At 41.2% G+C, this 17,347-nt stretch overlaps 1 protein-coding gene across 1 annotated transcript in view; it reads left to right on the top strand.

The window, feature by feature from the left end:
• LOC308287181 (immunoglobulin-like and fibronectin type III domain-containing protein 1) overlaps positions 1 to 13,308 on the top strand; it is a gene marked incomplete at both ends in the record, with an annotated part of 20,962 nt that extends 7,654 nt beyond the window's left edge. Inside the window, 15 exons of the mRNA XM_080728299.1 lie at positions 1,268 to 1,524; positions 1,595 to 1,828; positions 1,868 to 2,287; positions 3,039 to 3,158; positions 4,013 to 4,154; positions 4,838 to 5,131; positions 5,548 to 5,844; positions 6,530 to 6,709; positions 6,845 to 6,976; positions 7,151 to 7,459; positions 8,687 to 8,772; positions 9,501 to 9,693; positions 11,142 to 11,438; positions 11,948 to 12,274; positions 13,304 to 13,308. Of these exons, the coding sequence (XP_080584425.1) occupies positions 1,268 to 1,524; positions 1,595 to 1,828; positions 1,868 to 2,287; positions 3,039 to 3,158; positions 4,013 to 4,154; positions 4,838 to 5,131; positions 5,548 to 5,844; positions 6,530 to 6,709; positions 6,845 to 6,976; positions 7,151 to 7,459; positions 8,687 to 8,772; positions 9,501 to 9,693; positions 11,142 to 11,438; positions 11,948 to 12,274; positions 13,304 to 13,308 (3,293 nt within the window). The remainder of the gene's footprint in view (positions 1 to 1,267; positions 1,525 to 1,594; positions 1,829 to 1,867; positions 2,288 to 3,038; positions 3,159 to 4,012; positions 4,155 to 4,837; positions 5,132 to 5,547; positions 5,845 to 6,529; positions 6,710 to 6,844; positions 6,977 to 7,150; positions 7,460 to 8,686; positions 8,773 to 9,500; positions 9,694 to 11,141; positions 11,439 to 11,947; positions 12,275 to 13,303) is intronic.
• Between the last annotated feature and the right edge of the window lie 4,039 nt (positions 13,309 to 17,347).

A 17,347-nucleotide genomic window follows, 5' to 3' on the forward strand; every position in this document is an offset into this window, starting at 1 on the left:
TTTTGTTTCTGGAAATATGTCTGTGGGGTGCCACATTTGGAATAAAACACTTACATCACACATCTGGATATCCATACAGCCCATCTAGTTTGCCTGTGTCCATTTATGCCCATATATCTGATGACATTGGGACAATGATCTCCATATATGGGCATAAAACTTATGTTAATTAGTAAAGCCTGGGGATCTCCATATATGGGCATGAGGGGTACCCTAAAAGGGCATCATCTGGGAATAGCAAATATAGTTATCCTAGAAAGTGAAAATCTTACATCAAAGGCCATAACTACCTACCTACCACCATACTGCATTCCTCATTAAACTACCTACCAGTAAGATGCCTATAGGGAGAAAAGCAAAGGGCGAGGTTGCACCATTTCTTGGTCTTCTGGCCAGTGATGTATATCGGACCATTTAACCATATATGGAGACATCTGGTACACAAAGATATTCACAGATATGGGCTTAATATTGATGACATAAGGGATCTCCATATATGGGCGTAAAAGGGATTTGGTTCCCCTGGCATCACAGGGATCTCCATATATGGGCATAAAATGGATTTGGTTACCCTGGCAACACGGGGATCTCCATATCTCCATATATGGGCATAAAAGGGATTTGGTTCCCCTGGCATCACAGGGATCTCCATATATGGGCATAAAAGTGATTTGGTTCCCCTGACATTACAGTGATGTCAGTGGCTGGTTCTACAGAGGGGATCTCCATTTATGGGCATAAAAGGGAATGTATGTATGATGATGTCAGATATCATAGACGTCATAGGACTTTCACATAACGAATAACTGAGTAAGCATGTAAACCCGTAAAATCTATATTTGGGCATGGCTGATTTATGACCTCATCATGATGACACGAGCAAACACAGCTGAATTGTATAAATGATCAGTGCAGAAACCAACAGAAGTATTTGACCAAGACTCTTCGATTTAAACATCAACAAAGGTGTGATGTTTGTTGATGGTCACAAAGGTGTGACGGACGGACGGACGGACGGACGGACGGACGGACGGCCGGTGGAGATTTTCATAGTAAACTGCTCCCTGACGGTCGCAATCAATACAAACTCAGGAAACTCTGGGTTGGCACCAGATGTGTTAATATCTGTGTTTATATGTGTTTTATGTGGGTATTTATCTTCTATATCTTCTTGTCCACTTTTTTTGTAAATATTTGTCTAAGCGTATTATAAAACAACATGACACAAAATGATAATTCATACACTTTCTGATGCCATTTTCTATAGCTGACAAAGACCCTGCCAACAAGGGGAAGAAGATAGCTCGCAAAACTACAATGGCCGGCAGCTGTGGTGATGCAGACTTGGAGAAAATAGCAAAAGAACAGAACGAGAGATACCAAAAGGAAATGGAGGAAAAGCGAGAAGCTGCCAAAAAGGCTCAAGCCGAGAAAGAAGCTGCAGATGCAGTCGCCCGCGCGGAGGCAGAAGCTGCCGCAAAGGCAGCTGCTGAAGCCAGAGCCGCAGCCATGGCCGCCGCTAAGGCAAAGAAGGAAGCCGATGCTGCAGCTGCAAAGAAAGCTAAAAGTGCTGCTGCTGCTGCTGCTGCTGGAGGTGCAGCAGCTGCTGGTGGTGCTGGTGGTGATGGTGGTGCTGGTGGAGGTAAAGGTGCTGGTAAAGGTGCTGGTAAAGGTGCTAAGGGTGCGGGCAAAGGTGCTGGTGGAGCCGGGGGTGTGGGCGCTGATGGAGCCGGAGGTGTGGGCGCTGGTGGAGCCGGATGTGTGGGCGCAGGCGGAGCTGGAGATGGTGCAGGTGGAGTTGGAGATGGTGCAGGCGGAGCTGGAGATGGTGCAGGCGGAGCTGGTGCAGGCGGGGTTGGTGGACTAGGTGGGGCCAAAGGAGCCAGAGAGGCTAAAGGAACCAAAGGAGAAAAAGGAAAAGGTGGCGCAGGCGCAGCCGGTGCGGGTGGAGCCGGAGGTGCAGCCGGTGCAGGTGGAGCCGGAGGTGCAGCCGGTGCGGGTGGAGCCGGGGGAGGAGAAGGTGGTGCGGGCGGAGACGGAGCGGGCGGAGCCGGGGGAGAAGGAGCAGGTGGAGCCGGCGGAGCTGGAGGTGCGGGTGGAGCCGGGGGAGACGGAGCCGGCGGAGCTGGGGGAGAAGGTGGAGCAGGGGGAGGGGCTGGGGGAGAAGGCGGAGCAGGTGGAGGAGCTGGGGGAGAAGGCGGTGCAGGTGGAGGGGCTGGGGGAGAAGGCGGTGCAGGTGGAGGAGCTGGGGGAGAAGGCGGTGCAGGTGGAGCTGGAGGGGCAGGTGGTGAGGGCGGAGATGAGGATGAATTTGAAGAAGTAACAGATGACGAGGCTGAAGTCCCAGCAGCAGGAGAGAAGGGGGCCGAGGGAGCAGAAGGGGAGAAGAAGGAGGGAGAAGCAGCAGCTGCAGACGCAGCGACAGCAGCAGGTAAAATATCAATGAATGTGGAACTTGAACTTGCTTATTAGGGTGTAATAGTACTACCTCTGCCAAGGAATTTCCTCCCCTGTTTGTCAAAACTTGTTTTATTTTTTTATATTGGATTTATTGCTTTATTCACATTTCTTTATCATGTAAAAGTTCAATTTTGAAACCATACTGTATACTCAATATTACTGTAAATTACTTAAATTGGCATCGGAAACCTACAGTAAGAAGGTTGCTGCGGACATTCAAAGTCCCTAGAAGTTATAACCACCGTCCTCTTCCTTTCAGAGTAGCCTAATCCATAACTTATTCTACACTAAAAGAAGTAAGGAGGCTGTGCTGGAGTGGTTTAATAACAAAAATATATTCAATAAATTCACGTGAACAGCCAGGGTTCTATCTTCTGTATCATCTGTAACAATAACAAAATATCACTTCTCTGTAGGCCTTTATAAGCGTGACCACTTTTCTCTCCACCAGAACATAAAGTAAACAACTGTGTGCATCCCATAATACTCTTCGCCCTGTGTATACCATAGGGTTACACATTGCAAAAGGCATTCATTTACAGTTGATTAATATTGTTTAATGTATTTGGTATTCATAGTACCAACAGGGGAGGGTGGTGAAGGAGCTGAACCAGCAGCACCAGCACCAGCAGCACCAGCACCAAAAAAGAAGATACGTCGCAAGAAGGTCAAACCAGTGGTTGAAGAACCTGTTGTTGGTAAGAGATGTAAAAAGGTTGCATGCTGTGTAGAAGCTTTGCTGAGCATACAAATGAAACACTGTTGGAGGATTTTCTTTTTCTTTTTGTAGTAGTAGTAGTATAATATTTTTGTAATTCTTTTTACTGGGTGGATTATTAACTTTAAAATCCTATTTGAAACTACTTAATAAAGATACTATAAGATGCTGAGAGAATGTCTAGCCTCCCAGCATTGAACATATCAATTATTATTATGTTATTTTATACAAAAATCCTTAAATAATTAGATTTTTAGATGGTAAATAATGCTATTTGGAAATCACTAACTTTTCAAAAACCAAAACTCAAAGTGAAACTCAAAGTGTGTCTTTATAATTCCCCAGACCCAGGTGTTCATTTTAATGCACTACTTGATGACTGCAAAGCCAATATTGGAGAAACAGCACAGCTTGAGTGTAAACTGAGCCGTGAAGATTGTGTGGGAGTCTGGTCCAAGGATGGAGAAGAAGTAAGACTTTGTGCAATTCATTTTCCAACGGCATTTCACTTTGTTCATGCAATTTAATGCAGAAGGTTTTTTCTACATTTCCACTATTAGAGATGCAATGTTATTCAGAATTTGCCGATAATTTATGTTGCACAATTATTTGTTTTACTTTTTTTTTTATCCCTTTTTTTTTTTTGGGTGGTATTTCACATGTTGTTTGGAGCATTTGTACTGTATCAGTGTTCGCTTTCACAAGCTTATTAACATTTACAAAATGGTTTATAATGTAATATCACTTCATGTCATAAAATGTTTCAGATGTGATTTTTGGACAAAGTCTAATTGATTGATTTATGTAAATGTTTGCATGTGTTTCTTTGCCCAGATCAAGGCCTCTGAGGACATAATCATCTCTACAGAAGGATGCTTCCAGAGACTGAAAATCCAAAACATTACCGAGGCACATGCTGGGAGATATCGCTTTGAGGTTGATGGACGCAAGTCTGAGGCTGACATTGCTGTTGAAGGTAACAACATGACTGACTGACAGACAGACCGACAGGGGACTCCCTCTTTCCCAGGTGTTTCGTCCAGGTGGGCGTGGGTCTATGCCTTAACCTTAACCTAACCCCAGTAGTGTAAAAAGCACTTACGTTCTTTACTTAAGTAAAAGTATCAATACTACAATGTACAAATACTCTCTTAATAAACAGGTGCTTCGTGCGAAAAACACATGTTTTTTTCCGCAAAAAATATCTAAAAAAGTACCTTTTATAAAAAGGTTGATAAAAGTTGATCGGCAGGGAACCCCCTAGTTAAATTGTTGATCAGGCAGTTGACCGGCAGAGAATGAGTTAAGTAAAAGTCCGGAATTCAAAGTTTACTTGGGTAAATGTATAAAAGTATTGTCATCAAAATGTACTTAAAGTACCAAAAGTAAAAGTACTTATTATGCAGAATGTCCCATTTCACAAGTTTTCAAAATGTTTAAAAATCTTTTGAAAATAGCAGTACAAATACCTCAATACTGTACTTAAGTACAGAACTTAATTAATGTACTTAGTTACTTTATGCCACTGGTTAGGGTTAGGCTTAGGCATATAACCACGCCCACCTGGGCGAAACACCTGAGGAAGAGGGAGTCCCAGACCGAGTAATATTGATTATATGTTGTACAAATCAAATGTGTCTATCCATCCTTGTGTTCCAGATCCACCTAGATTTAATAAGGAGGACATGGAAGAATTTAAAAAGCCTATGATGGTGAAAAAGGGTCAACGGGCAACTTTCAGAATGTCTTATGTTGGACGGGAACCCATAAAGGTCCAGTGGTACATAGAGGGAAACGAGCTTTCTGAGGAATCCAAAATTCAAATCGAGAACACGGACGGCTGCAGCCGGCTGCTGCTCAACAAGCTGCAGCGCAAGGACAGTGGCGAGGTGAAGTTTAAACTGAAGAATGAGTTTGGCACCATGGAGGCCTTCAGCGAGCTGATTGTACTTGGTAGGTATAGTCAAGACTTATAAGGCGATATCAGAAATATCTTTGATCAGTTAACACGTTTTTCAACTGTGAAATACTTGAAGCACTTTCAACCTGGTTAAATTCGTTTTTTTACAAAAGTTCGAAAATTGCATGTCATGATAATGGTTGTTTTCACCATGCGACAACATCATACAAGAAAGTATAAAATAGGGCTTAAACCCTACCGTATATATTTTCGACCCGAGGCAGGGGTCTATATTAAATATTTTCTCACTCACCAAATATCTTCCCCGATTGTGAGATTCTAGATCTGCTAATGTTTGCCGTAGAAGGACGCTATAGGTTTAATGTGGTTAAAATAACCCTTTTTATTTCCTTCATTATTTGAACTAACATTAGTTAATAAGTATCCTTTTTTCTTTCTTTTTTTACAGATAAACCCACCCCACCAATGGGACCCTTGGAGATAGTTGAGGCCACTTCTAGTGCAGTCGAAATCAAGTGGAAGCCACCAAAGGATAGTGGTGGCCTCAAGGTAGACAACTACATTCTCGAGCGTAATCAGGTGGGCCGGAACACTTGGAAGAAATTGGGCCCAATTGGTCCCGACCCCAAGTACAGGGACATCGATGTGGACCATGGCAGGAGGTATACTTATCGCATCAAGTGTGAGACTGAAATGGGTGACAGTGATCTGATGGAAACTGAGGATGTTCAAGCTGGTACAAAAGGTAAATTGATCAATCTTCATTCAACAGTATTTAACAGTGGTGTAAAGTGCATGTAACTAAGTAAATTTACGTAAGTGCTGTACAGCTTTGAGGTATTTGTACTTTACTTGAGTATTTCCAGTTTTCAGTACATTTACTTCTACTCCACTACACCTCAGAGGCAAATATTGTACTTTTACTCCACTACAATTATTTGAAAACTAGTTACAGTACTTTGCAGATATAGATGATTATATTACAAAACACACATTAATCCGATGTGACGCGTTGTGAGCTTGTAGATCTGCTATTTTCACTTACTACATTAAGTATATTTTGATTTGATGCCAATACTTTCGTACCTTTACTCAAGTACATTTTGAATTCCAGACTTTTACTTGTAAGGGTGCCCTCACACCAAAATACCTAGAGTGGAATCCGCCAATGCATTTCAATGAGAATGGAGCGTTTTTTGCCAGTAGAGGATTTCTGCAAAAAACGCTCCCTTCTCATTGAAATGCATTGGTGGAACGCGGATTCCACTCTCATAGGTATTTTGGTGTGAGGGCACCCTCACAGAGTATTTCTATATTGCGGTATCGATACTTTTACTTAAGGGTTAGGGTTAGGGTTAGGGTTTGGGTTAGGGTTTAAGCTAACTATGGGTCCACATTTACAAATAACAATATTGTGTTTGTTTTGACAGCATACCCTGGGCCTCCTACTTTGCCCAAAATAGTTAGCTCTTTCAAGGACTGTATCAATCTTGCTTGGAGTCCTCCTGCCAATACCGGAGGAACCGACATTCTGGGATACAACGTGGAGAAGCGCAAGAAGGGCAGCAATCTGTGGGGAGCAGTAAACCAACCGGGTCAAATGATCAAAGGTCATTTCATTTTATACCTACTTATCACAACACAATGATGAATGTAATAAGCAACATGTTTTTTCCTGTTATTCCTTTTTTGTATTTCTTCATGTTTTTCTATAAAACTTTTTTATTATAATTTTCTCTACACAGACAATAAAGGATATGGTGTCAAAGATGTGAACGAGGGCATGGAGTATGAATTTCGTGTGGCGGCAATTAATGACTCAGGCGCTGGTGAATTCAGCACCCCATCTGAATTTGTATTTGCCAGGGACCCCAAAAGTAGGCCACATTTCATTTTATCACAATTTATTTCATCATAATTATCGTTATCTTTTAGTGTGAAAATATTGTCATGCATGCCTGGCTAACATGTTCAAGCTCCACACTGTCAAAATCTGTCATATGACGAAGCATGTTCTGTGGTTAACACTAAACATGAGTCATACGTTGCAGATCCTCCTGGTAAGGTTATCGACCTAAAGGTGACAGACTCCACTTACACCACCTTGACCCTCTCTTGGACCAAACCCAAGGAGGAACCCAAAGTTAACGATGAGGCCAAGGGATACTATGTGGAGATCAGGCCTGCGGAAGACCCAGAGTGGGAACGTGCCAATACGAACCTGGCCATCAGTACCACCCTGACAGTAAAAGGCTTGAAGTCTCTCAATATGTACTGGGTGAGAGTTGTCGCCGCAAATGAGGGAGGAGAGGGCCCTCCACAGGACCTGGATAACTACATCCTAGCAATGCCCCCTCCTGGTAAGAACAGAAAGATGTAAAAAAAAAAAGAAATAATATTATATAATATATAATAATAATATAAAGTATTTGCTTACCCATTAAGACCTGGACCACATTATTACTTCAACCATTATTTTATGCTTTAACTCTAACTGTATATAATAGCAGATATACAAGCTCACAGCGCGGCACCGAGTGCCGCGCTGCGAGCTTGTAGATCTGCTATTTTTGAAAAAATCTTGAAAATGTTTGCAAATCTTTTAACTCAAATCTCTGCTTCTGGGGGGTCGATCCTGGTATCAACATATTTTGAGATGGAGGTCCACGGCCAAATACATATAATTTTGGGGGTCCTTGTACAGGAAAGAGTTTGAGAACCCACTGATAATAGAAACATGAGTTTTTCAAAAACCTTAGAAGGACAGCTCAAAATATTCAAAGACATTTTCAAGATTTTTCAAAAATGGCAGATCTACAAGCTCGCAGCGCGGCATTCGGTCATCTCGGTGCCACGCTTGTGAGCTTGTATATCTGCTGTTTTTTAATAGCTAAAGGATGAAATAAAGTCTTAAGTGACACAGTTGCGTTCCAGGTCTTGAAGGGAAATATTCCACTTTCAAAAAAACGTTTGGTAATTGTATAGTCTAATCAGGCTTTTATGAACACCCTGAACAGTTTTTAATTTGCTTGATTCAATATTTAGATATTTGATGTAAATGTTACCAGGCCCTCCAGGCCAAGGGCCTCTCCACACACACACCCAAACTCAATTTTAAACATGTTAGATTAATTAAAAACACCCATTATTTTTTTCTGGTGACTCATACTACCCTGAGTACCCTCCTAATGCGTGAGCAGGCTGTGTTTTTATATAATTTTGTATTGTATTTCGTTTTCTTTAATTTTCCCAAAGAATTATTAAAAATAAATGAAAAAGGTTATTGAAAAAACACGGCCTGCTCATGTATTAGGAGGGTATTATGAGTCACCAGAAAATAAATAATGTGTGTTTTAATGAATCTATCATGGTTAAAATGGAGTTTGAAGTTACCATGGGTGTGTGTGGGGAGAGGCCCTGGGCCTGGAGGGCCTGGTAACATTTACATCAAATATCTAAATATTGGAAGTGGAATATCCCTTTAAAGGGGCATGATACCCCCGGCCTGATTTTGTCATTTGTTTTCTTATGAGCCACACACAGTACATGTATCTTTCCTTAAAGTGTATAAATGTGTATTCATGCAGTGAGGCCACGTTTCACTGATGCCAACATCAAAAGCTTCATGGTGGTGAAAGCAGGGAACTCTGCAAGATTCATGATTAACTTTGAGGTAAAGAATCTATGGAAACCAAACTATATATATGTTACCGGATGTTTGGGTAACTCAGGACGTTCTATGTAAGAGCGCTTGTTTTGTCGTTCACCACACACCAATCACCACCAGGTGGCGACGACAGCCATTCACTAGTGAAGGCGCTGACGTCACTCGTTTGCGACTCTATTTGCGACTTTATTTACTAGCCTAGCCTAGCCTAGCCTAGCCTAGCTTAGCCATTAGCTCCATTGTAGTCACTTGGACAGGGCGTTTATCGTGGGCTTGCCCAGGCCTTACGGCCTGGGCATAAATATAACGATTGCATTCACCACGGCTTCGTAACGGCCCTGGCCCGCTCTTCGCGGCCACTCGCACCTGCGGTGCTCGGGGGCGAAGAGCAGGACCAAGGTCCGCTGGCCTGCGCGCCGCTTGCAATGTCGTGGACAATCGAGCGGCTCCGTTCCGCCCCGTGCTGCACGACGAGTGCTCCGTTTCTCGACCGTCCTGTTTCTCTAACAAACCGTGACATATATATATATATATATATATATATCGTCATTGTCGGGTGGAAACCTTGTATGTCTAAAACCGTTTGTTTTGTATTTATCATTTTTAAAATGATTTAAACTAGTGAAAACAGCCGATCTACAAGCACACAACGCCTCGCACCTCCCTCCCTTACAGACATGACAGATTCCAAGAACTTTTGTTAATTAAGGTCATGTTTTCACATTTTTCCGCAGGCTTCCCCTTGGCCAGATGTAATTTGGCTGAAAGATGCGCTGCCTGTATCCAAAAAGGTGACTGTCAGCAATGCTGATGGTGCGTCCCAGCTTTTGATTCCTTCTGCGGAACGTACCGATAGCGGAATCTACACCATTATTATCAAGAACATTGTTGGCCAAGACACCAACAGCATTGAGATCAGGGTGACAGGTAAGCTGGGAAAATGGTCTGAGGAGGAACCAGGGTCAATTAGGAAGTGCATTTTTTTGGCCTATCCATATTGGTAGTGGATTCAGATCTGAATCGAAGTCTGAATATCAAAATATCACATGGAAACTGATTTTTGCAAATCAGAAATGCGATTGAAATCTGTCTTAGCTGCGTCTCTTAGCTGAGTCTGGAACCGGATGCATGCATGCCTCATCAATACTTTGTCGTACGACAGTGTAACTCACCGAAATAAGCTCACAGCATGTCACACCGCAGCACTGTTAACTTGTGGATATGCTATTTTGGCGACTGACACCGGCATGAGATAAAATATACCACAATTGTTTTGTTACCACAGCAACCAATGCAGATAGGTCAACGATGTCTGAATATAAAGACACATCTGTGTGCAGTCTGAACACAGCCCATCACAAAGCGTTTTCCAGTGGTGTAAAGTACATTTACTCGAGTAGGATGTAGGCTACTTAAGTACAATTTTGAGCTATTATACTGGTGTATTTCCAATAATCAGTACTTTTACTTCGACTCCACTACATCTCAGAGGAAAATGTTGTACTTCAGTTGCTATAGTTACTTTGCAGATATAAATTATTATATTATAAAACATACATGTACCACTTTAGCCCTATTTTATACATAGGCTATAAATAGCCAATCTACAAGCTCACAACGCGTCGCATTGTGAGCTTGTAGATCTGCTGTTTTCAAACATTTTTGTACTTTTACTTTTGGCACTTTAAGTACATTTTGATGTGAATACTTTTGTACTTTTACTCAAGTAAATTTTGAATTACGGACTCTTAGGCTGCCCTCAGACCAAAATATGGTCGGCAGTGGATAAACTCTTCTGGTGCGCTGCTGGCAAAAAACGCAGAGAGCATATTCCGTCTCAAAGCCAGTGACGCCCCTGTCACTCACTTCCCGCACCGCCCTCCCTCTCTGTAGCCTGTTACACTAGCGTAGCGATCCTCATCATATTTTACGTGTCAACTCTATATTGGACAGGCGAAGGGTACTCGCCCTTGCTTTATTGGAAGGGGAGATGCAACAAGCTAAAAAGAGAAGAGTTTGGGTGCACGAGACTCTTGATCAAAACAAAACATCTCCCAGTCCCTTCCTGATTCTCAGAATGTTATGCCTTCGACTCACCCGATTGGACAGGGGGGGAAACCAGAATCTGCGTGGAGAATTTCTTTGCTCCAGCATAAACGCAAGGTCTGCGCGGAGCGCAGATATCCTCCACTGACATGAAACCGCCGCCTTCTCATTGAAATGCATTGGCGGAACGCGGATTCCACTCTCGTAGGCATTTTGGTCTGAGCCCAGCCTTACTTGTAAAAGAATATTTCTACATTGCATTATTGATACTTTTACTTAAGTAAAAAACTGTGAATACTTTTTAACCTTTTTCTCTCTATAAACTCTAGATGAGCCAAAGCCACCTGGTCCTGTGGACATGGATGAGAATGTCCCTGGCACAGTGACCATTTCATGGACGCCGTCTCCAGACGAGAAACGCGATGACAGGCTGCACTACATGGTGATGAAGCGCGACTCAACCAAGAGAATATGGCGCACAGTGGGAGACCGCATCTTCAACAACAAATTCACAGCCTGCAACATAATGCCAGGCCGAGAGTACCAGTTCCGAGTCTACGCTAAGAATGACATGGGCTCCTCTAAGCCGGCTGAATCAGCAAAGTGGTCCATCCCTTGCAAAAAAGGTATTTGTAAGATGATCTAAGATCAGTGTGACAAGCACATCAACATTTAGACCTCGACCAGTATATTGGTTTGGCTCCTATATCGGCCATTATTAGACTACTTTGACGACATTGGTACAGCTATCTGCAATTATGCAGCCCATGAGTCACAGTATTACCGTACCTTTTTTCTAAAACTGGCAATCTAGAGACTCACAACACGTTGCGTCACAAACGGTTGTGAGCTTTACCAATAAATTTGCTACTTTTGAAATGTTTTGATTGTTCGATTGTCTGAAGTTCAGTCGTGTGTGTGTGTGTGTGTGTGTGTGTGTGTGTGTGTGTGTGTGTGTTGTCCTAATTATTTGTTTACTTATATGTTAAATATTGTCAAATACAAACTAATCAAATCCAGGTGTTTCAAATTGATTTCAAGATTTTGCACTCATTTTATGATTTTCTTTTTCACATTTATTTATTTATTTAGAAAATATCACAATGTATACTGTATCTACTTTTTTTTTCTACAGAGAAATTCAAGCTGATTATGCCAGAGAGTAAGACCTGTAACCTAGAGCGTCCACCCAAGTTCATCGTGCCATTGAAAACACATACTGCACCCCAGGGGTATGAATGCTACATGAGCTGCGCTATAAGAGGAGAGCCATCCCCCCATGTCACATGGCTCCGCAACAACATCAGCCTGAATACCAACACCAACTACTATATCTCCAACACCTGTGGCGTATGCTCCCTGCTCATACTGAGGGTCGGTCCCAAGGATACAGGAGAGTACACGGTTGTCGCAGAGAACGCTCTGGGCAGGGTAGAATGCTCCACTAAGCTTGCAGTCAGAGGTATAACAGATATATAATCGTTTATAATGTTCTTTTTTTGTACTTTTAGAGCAGTGGTTCCATTGGGTTCCGGTTTTGTCCTGAATTGTGTGTTTGACAATAATGCAACACAACACAACACAAAGCAACACAGCATACTGTAACATAGTAAACTACAGCACTGTTTTACCAAAGAGTGTGTCAAAAACAAATTTTTAAGGGTCCTTTATTCCTTTGTTTCCCACATTTGGTCGAAACATTTTCAAAAAGCATTCCCCGGAAAAATATTTCATGAACACAAAAATATAATGATTTTTCTATGTCATTTAATTAATAAATAAAAGACAAATCTAAGAAATTATATTAAAAAACAAATGTTTAGATCTGCTATTTTCACTATAGCCGGGGACCCAGTCACCAAAATGGGAGGGGACTGTGATTTTCTGCCGTACTTTTTATTTCCGTTTTATCTATTAGTTTGGTCATTAAGGTTCACAGAATGAGAGGCCTGCTCTGCTAGAAACATTTTGCATGAAAAACATTCCTTGGGCTAACTTTCGGCCCCCCAAAACTGTGAAAAGTGATGAGTCATCACTTTTTTTCCACTTTTCACAGTTTTGGGCTGCCGAAAGTTAACCCAAGGAATGCTTTTCATGCCAAACAAATGCTTGCAATGGATTCAGAATCATGAAGAACCCTAGTTTGACCCCTCACATGCTACTTAAAGCAGATTTTTTTATATATATATATTTCTAGTGGAGTCAATGGGACAGTGAATATACAAAAGGCCATAACCTTAAACCTAAAGGCCATCTCTCTTTTGGCTCTCGACCTGAAAAGTTTGGGAACCATGCACTGACATACAGTACAGTATCCTCTGTTGTCTGTGGCCCACACAAGAACCTCACAAACCCATCTTTGGGTCCCGGTCCTCTGGTTGAGAGAGAAACACTGGTCTAAAATCCATTCCCCCCCCCCCCCCCCCCAGCTTATACAGTGTATCTCAGCAATGAATGATGATGACCTAAAACTGCTTTTTCTTTTTTTCAGATTAAGTCAACATGACGAAGATCGCTGTGGTTGTTTTAATGGCATAACAAGAAACCTTTTTTCTGTTGTGTTTTATGGACAAATAATGCACATTTTTCAAACCGAGAGTTCCCTGTGTCCCGTCTAATGGTGATATGATTTAATACTCTGTGGGATCCATTTAGTTTTAAGGCTAAAGTTGTTTACTAGTTTGATGCATCAGCCTCTTTTCTTAAGAGGAGGAGCAATTATTCAAAGTAACAACCGAGTCTTAGACATACAAATGCTGCCAGATGGAAAGTCATAAAGAACTTCTGTTTGTTGATGAGAGTGCCATATAGCATATCAATAAAAAAGGAAGAGTGTTGCTAATTTGAATTATGCATTTGCATTGTGCAATGTCACGCACATTGTCCACAACTATAAATTATATCCAGATAATTAACATAACAACAAGGCAGCCATAATGTAATCATTTGCATGTTCGATGGCATACACATGCAGGGGCGTCACAAGGGGGGGAAAAGTGGGACTGAGTTACTAGGGCCCAAAAGTGGAGGGGCCTGGAATCATTGTATACTTTAGCTATTGAAAAATAGCAGATATACAAGCTCACAGCACGGCACCGAGTGCCGCGCTGCGAGCTTGTAGATCTGCTATTTTTTAAAAGTCATGAAAAAGTGTGCAAATCTTTGAATATGTTTATTTTAAGTATATCTTCTATTTTTCAATAGTTAAAGCACAAAATGTGAGCGAATCCTTGCACCCAGGGCCCAGAATTTGGTGCGACACCCCTGTACATATGCAAAGGACCTAACTGGCAAATGTGTCGCTGTGACTCATTAACTTCAAAAGTAATTAACAATTGAAACAATGTTTTAACAGCAGTTTACTCGTATTCAGGGGAATTGCTGGGCTTTGCTAATCTGCCTATTATTACAGAATTAGAAAGCTTTAAGGTTTATGTATATTTATTCTTTTGTTGTATTAGTTTGTTTTCAATTTGATTTCCTAATTTTAAATTTGTAGCATTGGAAAACAAGTCTCTTAGAAGTACTGAAAACAAAAACTTAGCGAAATGAAAAATAAAAAAATGTTTTTATTGTTTAATAATGGTGTATGTGTGCTTGGTGTAAATAAATATTTTAAGTTCAATCTACGTTGTGGAATTCCTGCTTTCCTAAATATGGAGTTTGAATACAAATAGCTAGAGTACCTTATTTTTTATATTGAAAGTTTGAAACATATTCCAGGATGATGCTTATTATTTTTTATTTATGTGTCTTGCTTCATTAGAAGAAAATTAGATTTTTACTTCATGACCCATAAAAAATGGTCCCTGACCCACTGTTTAGGAATCATTTACAGCATGTGGGGACACCCTAAATTCATTTTTTCATATGAAAAAATAAATGCTAAAACTGTTTTTAAACAATTCAATCATCAGCCTCAGGTCTCAGGGGTGTCCAAACCTTTTCCAAAGGGGGCCACATTAGAAAATATTAAAACACCGGGGCCGACTATATCGCCTGACATAATTTACTTTCGATCAGACCATAATAAAGTCACATACAGTAATATGCATAGCATTTAAATGATTTTATTTAACTATCATCATCAATATTTAATCAATGATCTTTAGTCAGGTGTGTGCACTAAACAAAACACAAATAAGTCAGCCTTATTTCACATTACCAAATATAACTTAACTAGATGTGCAAGGCAGTGCCGGTTCTTGGACTCAGGTGGCCCTATGCAAGATTATTTTAGGTGGCCCCCCACTGACAGATGCGCGCTTATGCGTGCATCTGTCAAAGGGGGGCCACCTAAAATAATCTGCAGCACCAGATCGAAGATTTCTTTTTGGAGGCATATTGACTTGCTCATGAATCAAGTAAAGGCAGCCAGGCTTGACTGAAGGGGATTATATAATAACACTAGTTTTTGGATAGGGGATACATGACATAATGTAACAAATATTTAAAAAAAGATCTGATGTGGCCCCCTGATTGGTTGTGGCCCTAAGCGACTGCTTATATTGCTTATGCCAAGAACCGGACCTGGTGCAAGGTATAAAAAAATATCCTTTCTTTGACCCCTTCAGAATGAGACAGGGAACAAAGAATCCTGACAAATCATACTCTGGGAAAATATTCTTGTTTGACGACGGCGCTGGCGGGCTGTTTACAATACAATTAAGGAATGAAGCCGCAGGCCATATAAAATATGTCCTCGGGCCGCATTTGGCCGCCGTGCCGCATTTTGGACACCCCTGATGGGTTAAGACAGTGGTTCTCAACAAAATAATTATATTTTAACTGGCGAAAATAGCAGATCTACATGCTCACAACGCCGTGAGCGATCAGCCGTGAGCGATCAGCCATGAGCGATCAGCTATTTTCCGTCTCTAATATTTGACAAATTGGACAATGTTTAATTTGTATTATTATTAGAAGTATTAAAAAGTACTTACATTGTCACTTTAGAAATGTGCATACAGTATACCCTCCATACACTTACATTTTAGGTGGTTTGTTTAGTTAATCATCTGGGGACCCCCAAAATAATTTGGGTACCACCCTGGGAGTCCCGACCCACAGGTTGAGAACCACTGGGTTAAGATAAGCTGGAACAAACTTGTCTTTCTCAGGCTTTACATACGTATACATTTGGCATTATTATTGAGTACATACTGTATTTGCTAACACGGCAAATAAGTATCAAAATGCAGGCTACCTGATCACTTGCATGAACCTTGCAAATAATTTACGTCTTCTTCTTGGATTACCACTTAGCCATGGGGGGTTGTGGGGTTGTGGGGTCAGGCTTTAGTCCAAGTTTAGATTGGAAGGGTCAAGTGCTGCACTCCAGGCTAAATCTCATCTCAAACCAGGCTGACCAGTGCAAGATGACAGTTCTCGTGCACTTTGGAAAAAGGCAATTTTGCACAATGCTAAATTAAATGCTACTTTGTCTCATTGGTTATTTTCCTATTTCAGTGTACAGATATGATGGAAAGATTGAGTCTGTCTCATAAGTGCTTTTTATCTAATTAGGCCTATACATGGCCTTGAGACTCGATCGCAAATTCAAAAAGAAGTGTTGTTTAAAACACAAATGATGTTTCTTATACTTACACAATACATGCCAATTACACATTTGGAATTCAAGAAGACAAAATGCCAATAAAACCTACCTCCTGACTGTAGAATGCTGTGATATTGGTCAGGGCAGTCTCCGTTACAGAATAAGTTGATGGCAAGACAGTTTGCATGGCAATTCCAGTGCCCCCTTTTAAAAAAGTGATAGTCAAAAGAGTTCACTGCAAAATATTAAAGTTGGAACCCCAGTTTTGAGGGCGGAGTTTGTCTCTGCCCCCGGAACTTCCTTTCCAAGATCCTATAGGGTTTATGTCCATGGCAGTAAACCTATCACTGGGAGCCAAAGAACACATGCACTGAGCATCTCAACAACACTCAACTATCAGCTGCAACTTGGCTGGAAGAAGCAGAGAGGAGTAGAGACATTTCCTAAGAAAAGGGTAAGTACAATCACTGGGTATTGAATTGTTGCTGTTATTTTAGTTCATTTATGTTGAATTAAATACGAGCAGCGTCTGTGTCATGATGTAGGCAAGACTCGGGGTAATCTGTGTGTAACCTCTTGCCCTGCAATTATCACTTGATGACAAATCTGAGATAATACAATAACTGTATTATTATAATTAATATGTAGGGTAGAGTAGCACACTTATCGTGTTATTAAGTCCTAAATGATGTCTGTAAAAAGGGTTGACTAAAACTGTAATGAATTATGTTTAGCCTCACAAAACAGTTTAACCCAAAACAATAATCATTCAAGATCAAGGGACAACAATTGGCACCAAAGCCCAACCTAAACTAAAGTCTCACTACCTTCACCAATCACAAATTTATTCTGCAAATATGTGCTAATAACTTGAAGATGATGGTGGGTGCTCACACACTGCTAACATACAAAGTTGACGGAGGAATTAATACACCATGTCCCACTAGACAGAGCTCGGACGTCGGAGCCGTAGGGCAT

This window comes from Nannobrachium achirus, assembly GCF_963921795.1.
Source record: "Nannobrachium achirus genome assembly, chromosome: 6".
NCBI classification, from domain to species: Eukaryota; Metazoa; Chordata; class Actinopteri; order Myctophiformes; family Myctophidae; genus Nannobrachium; species Nannobrachium achirus.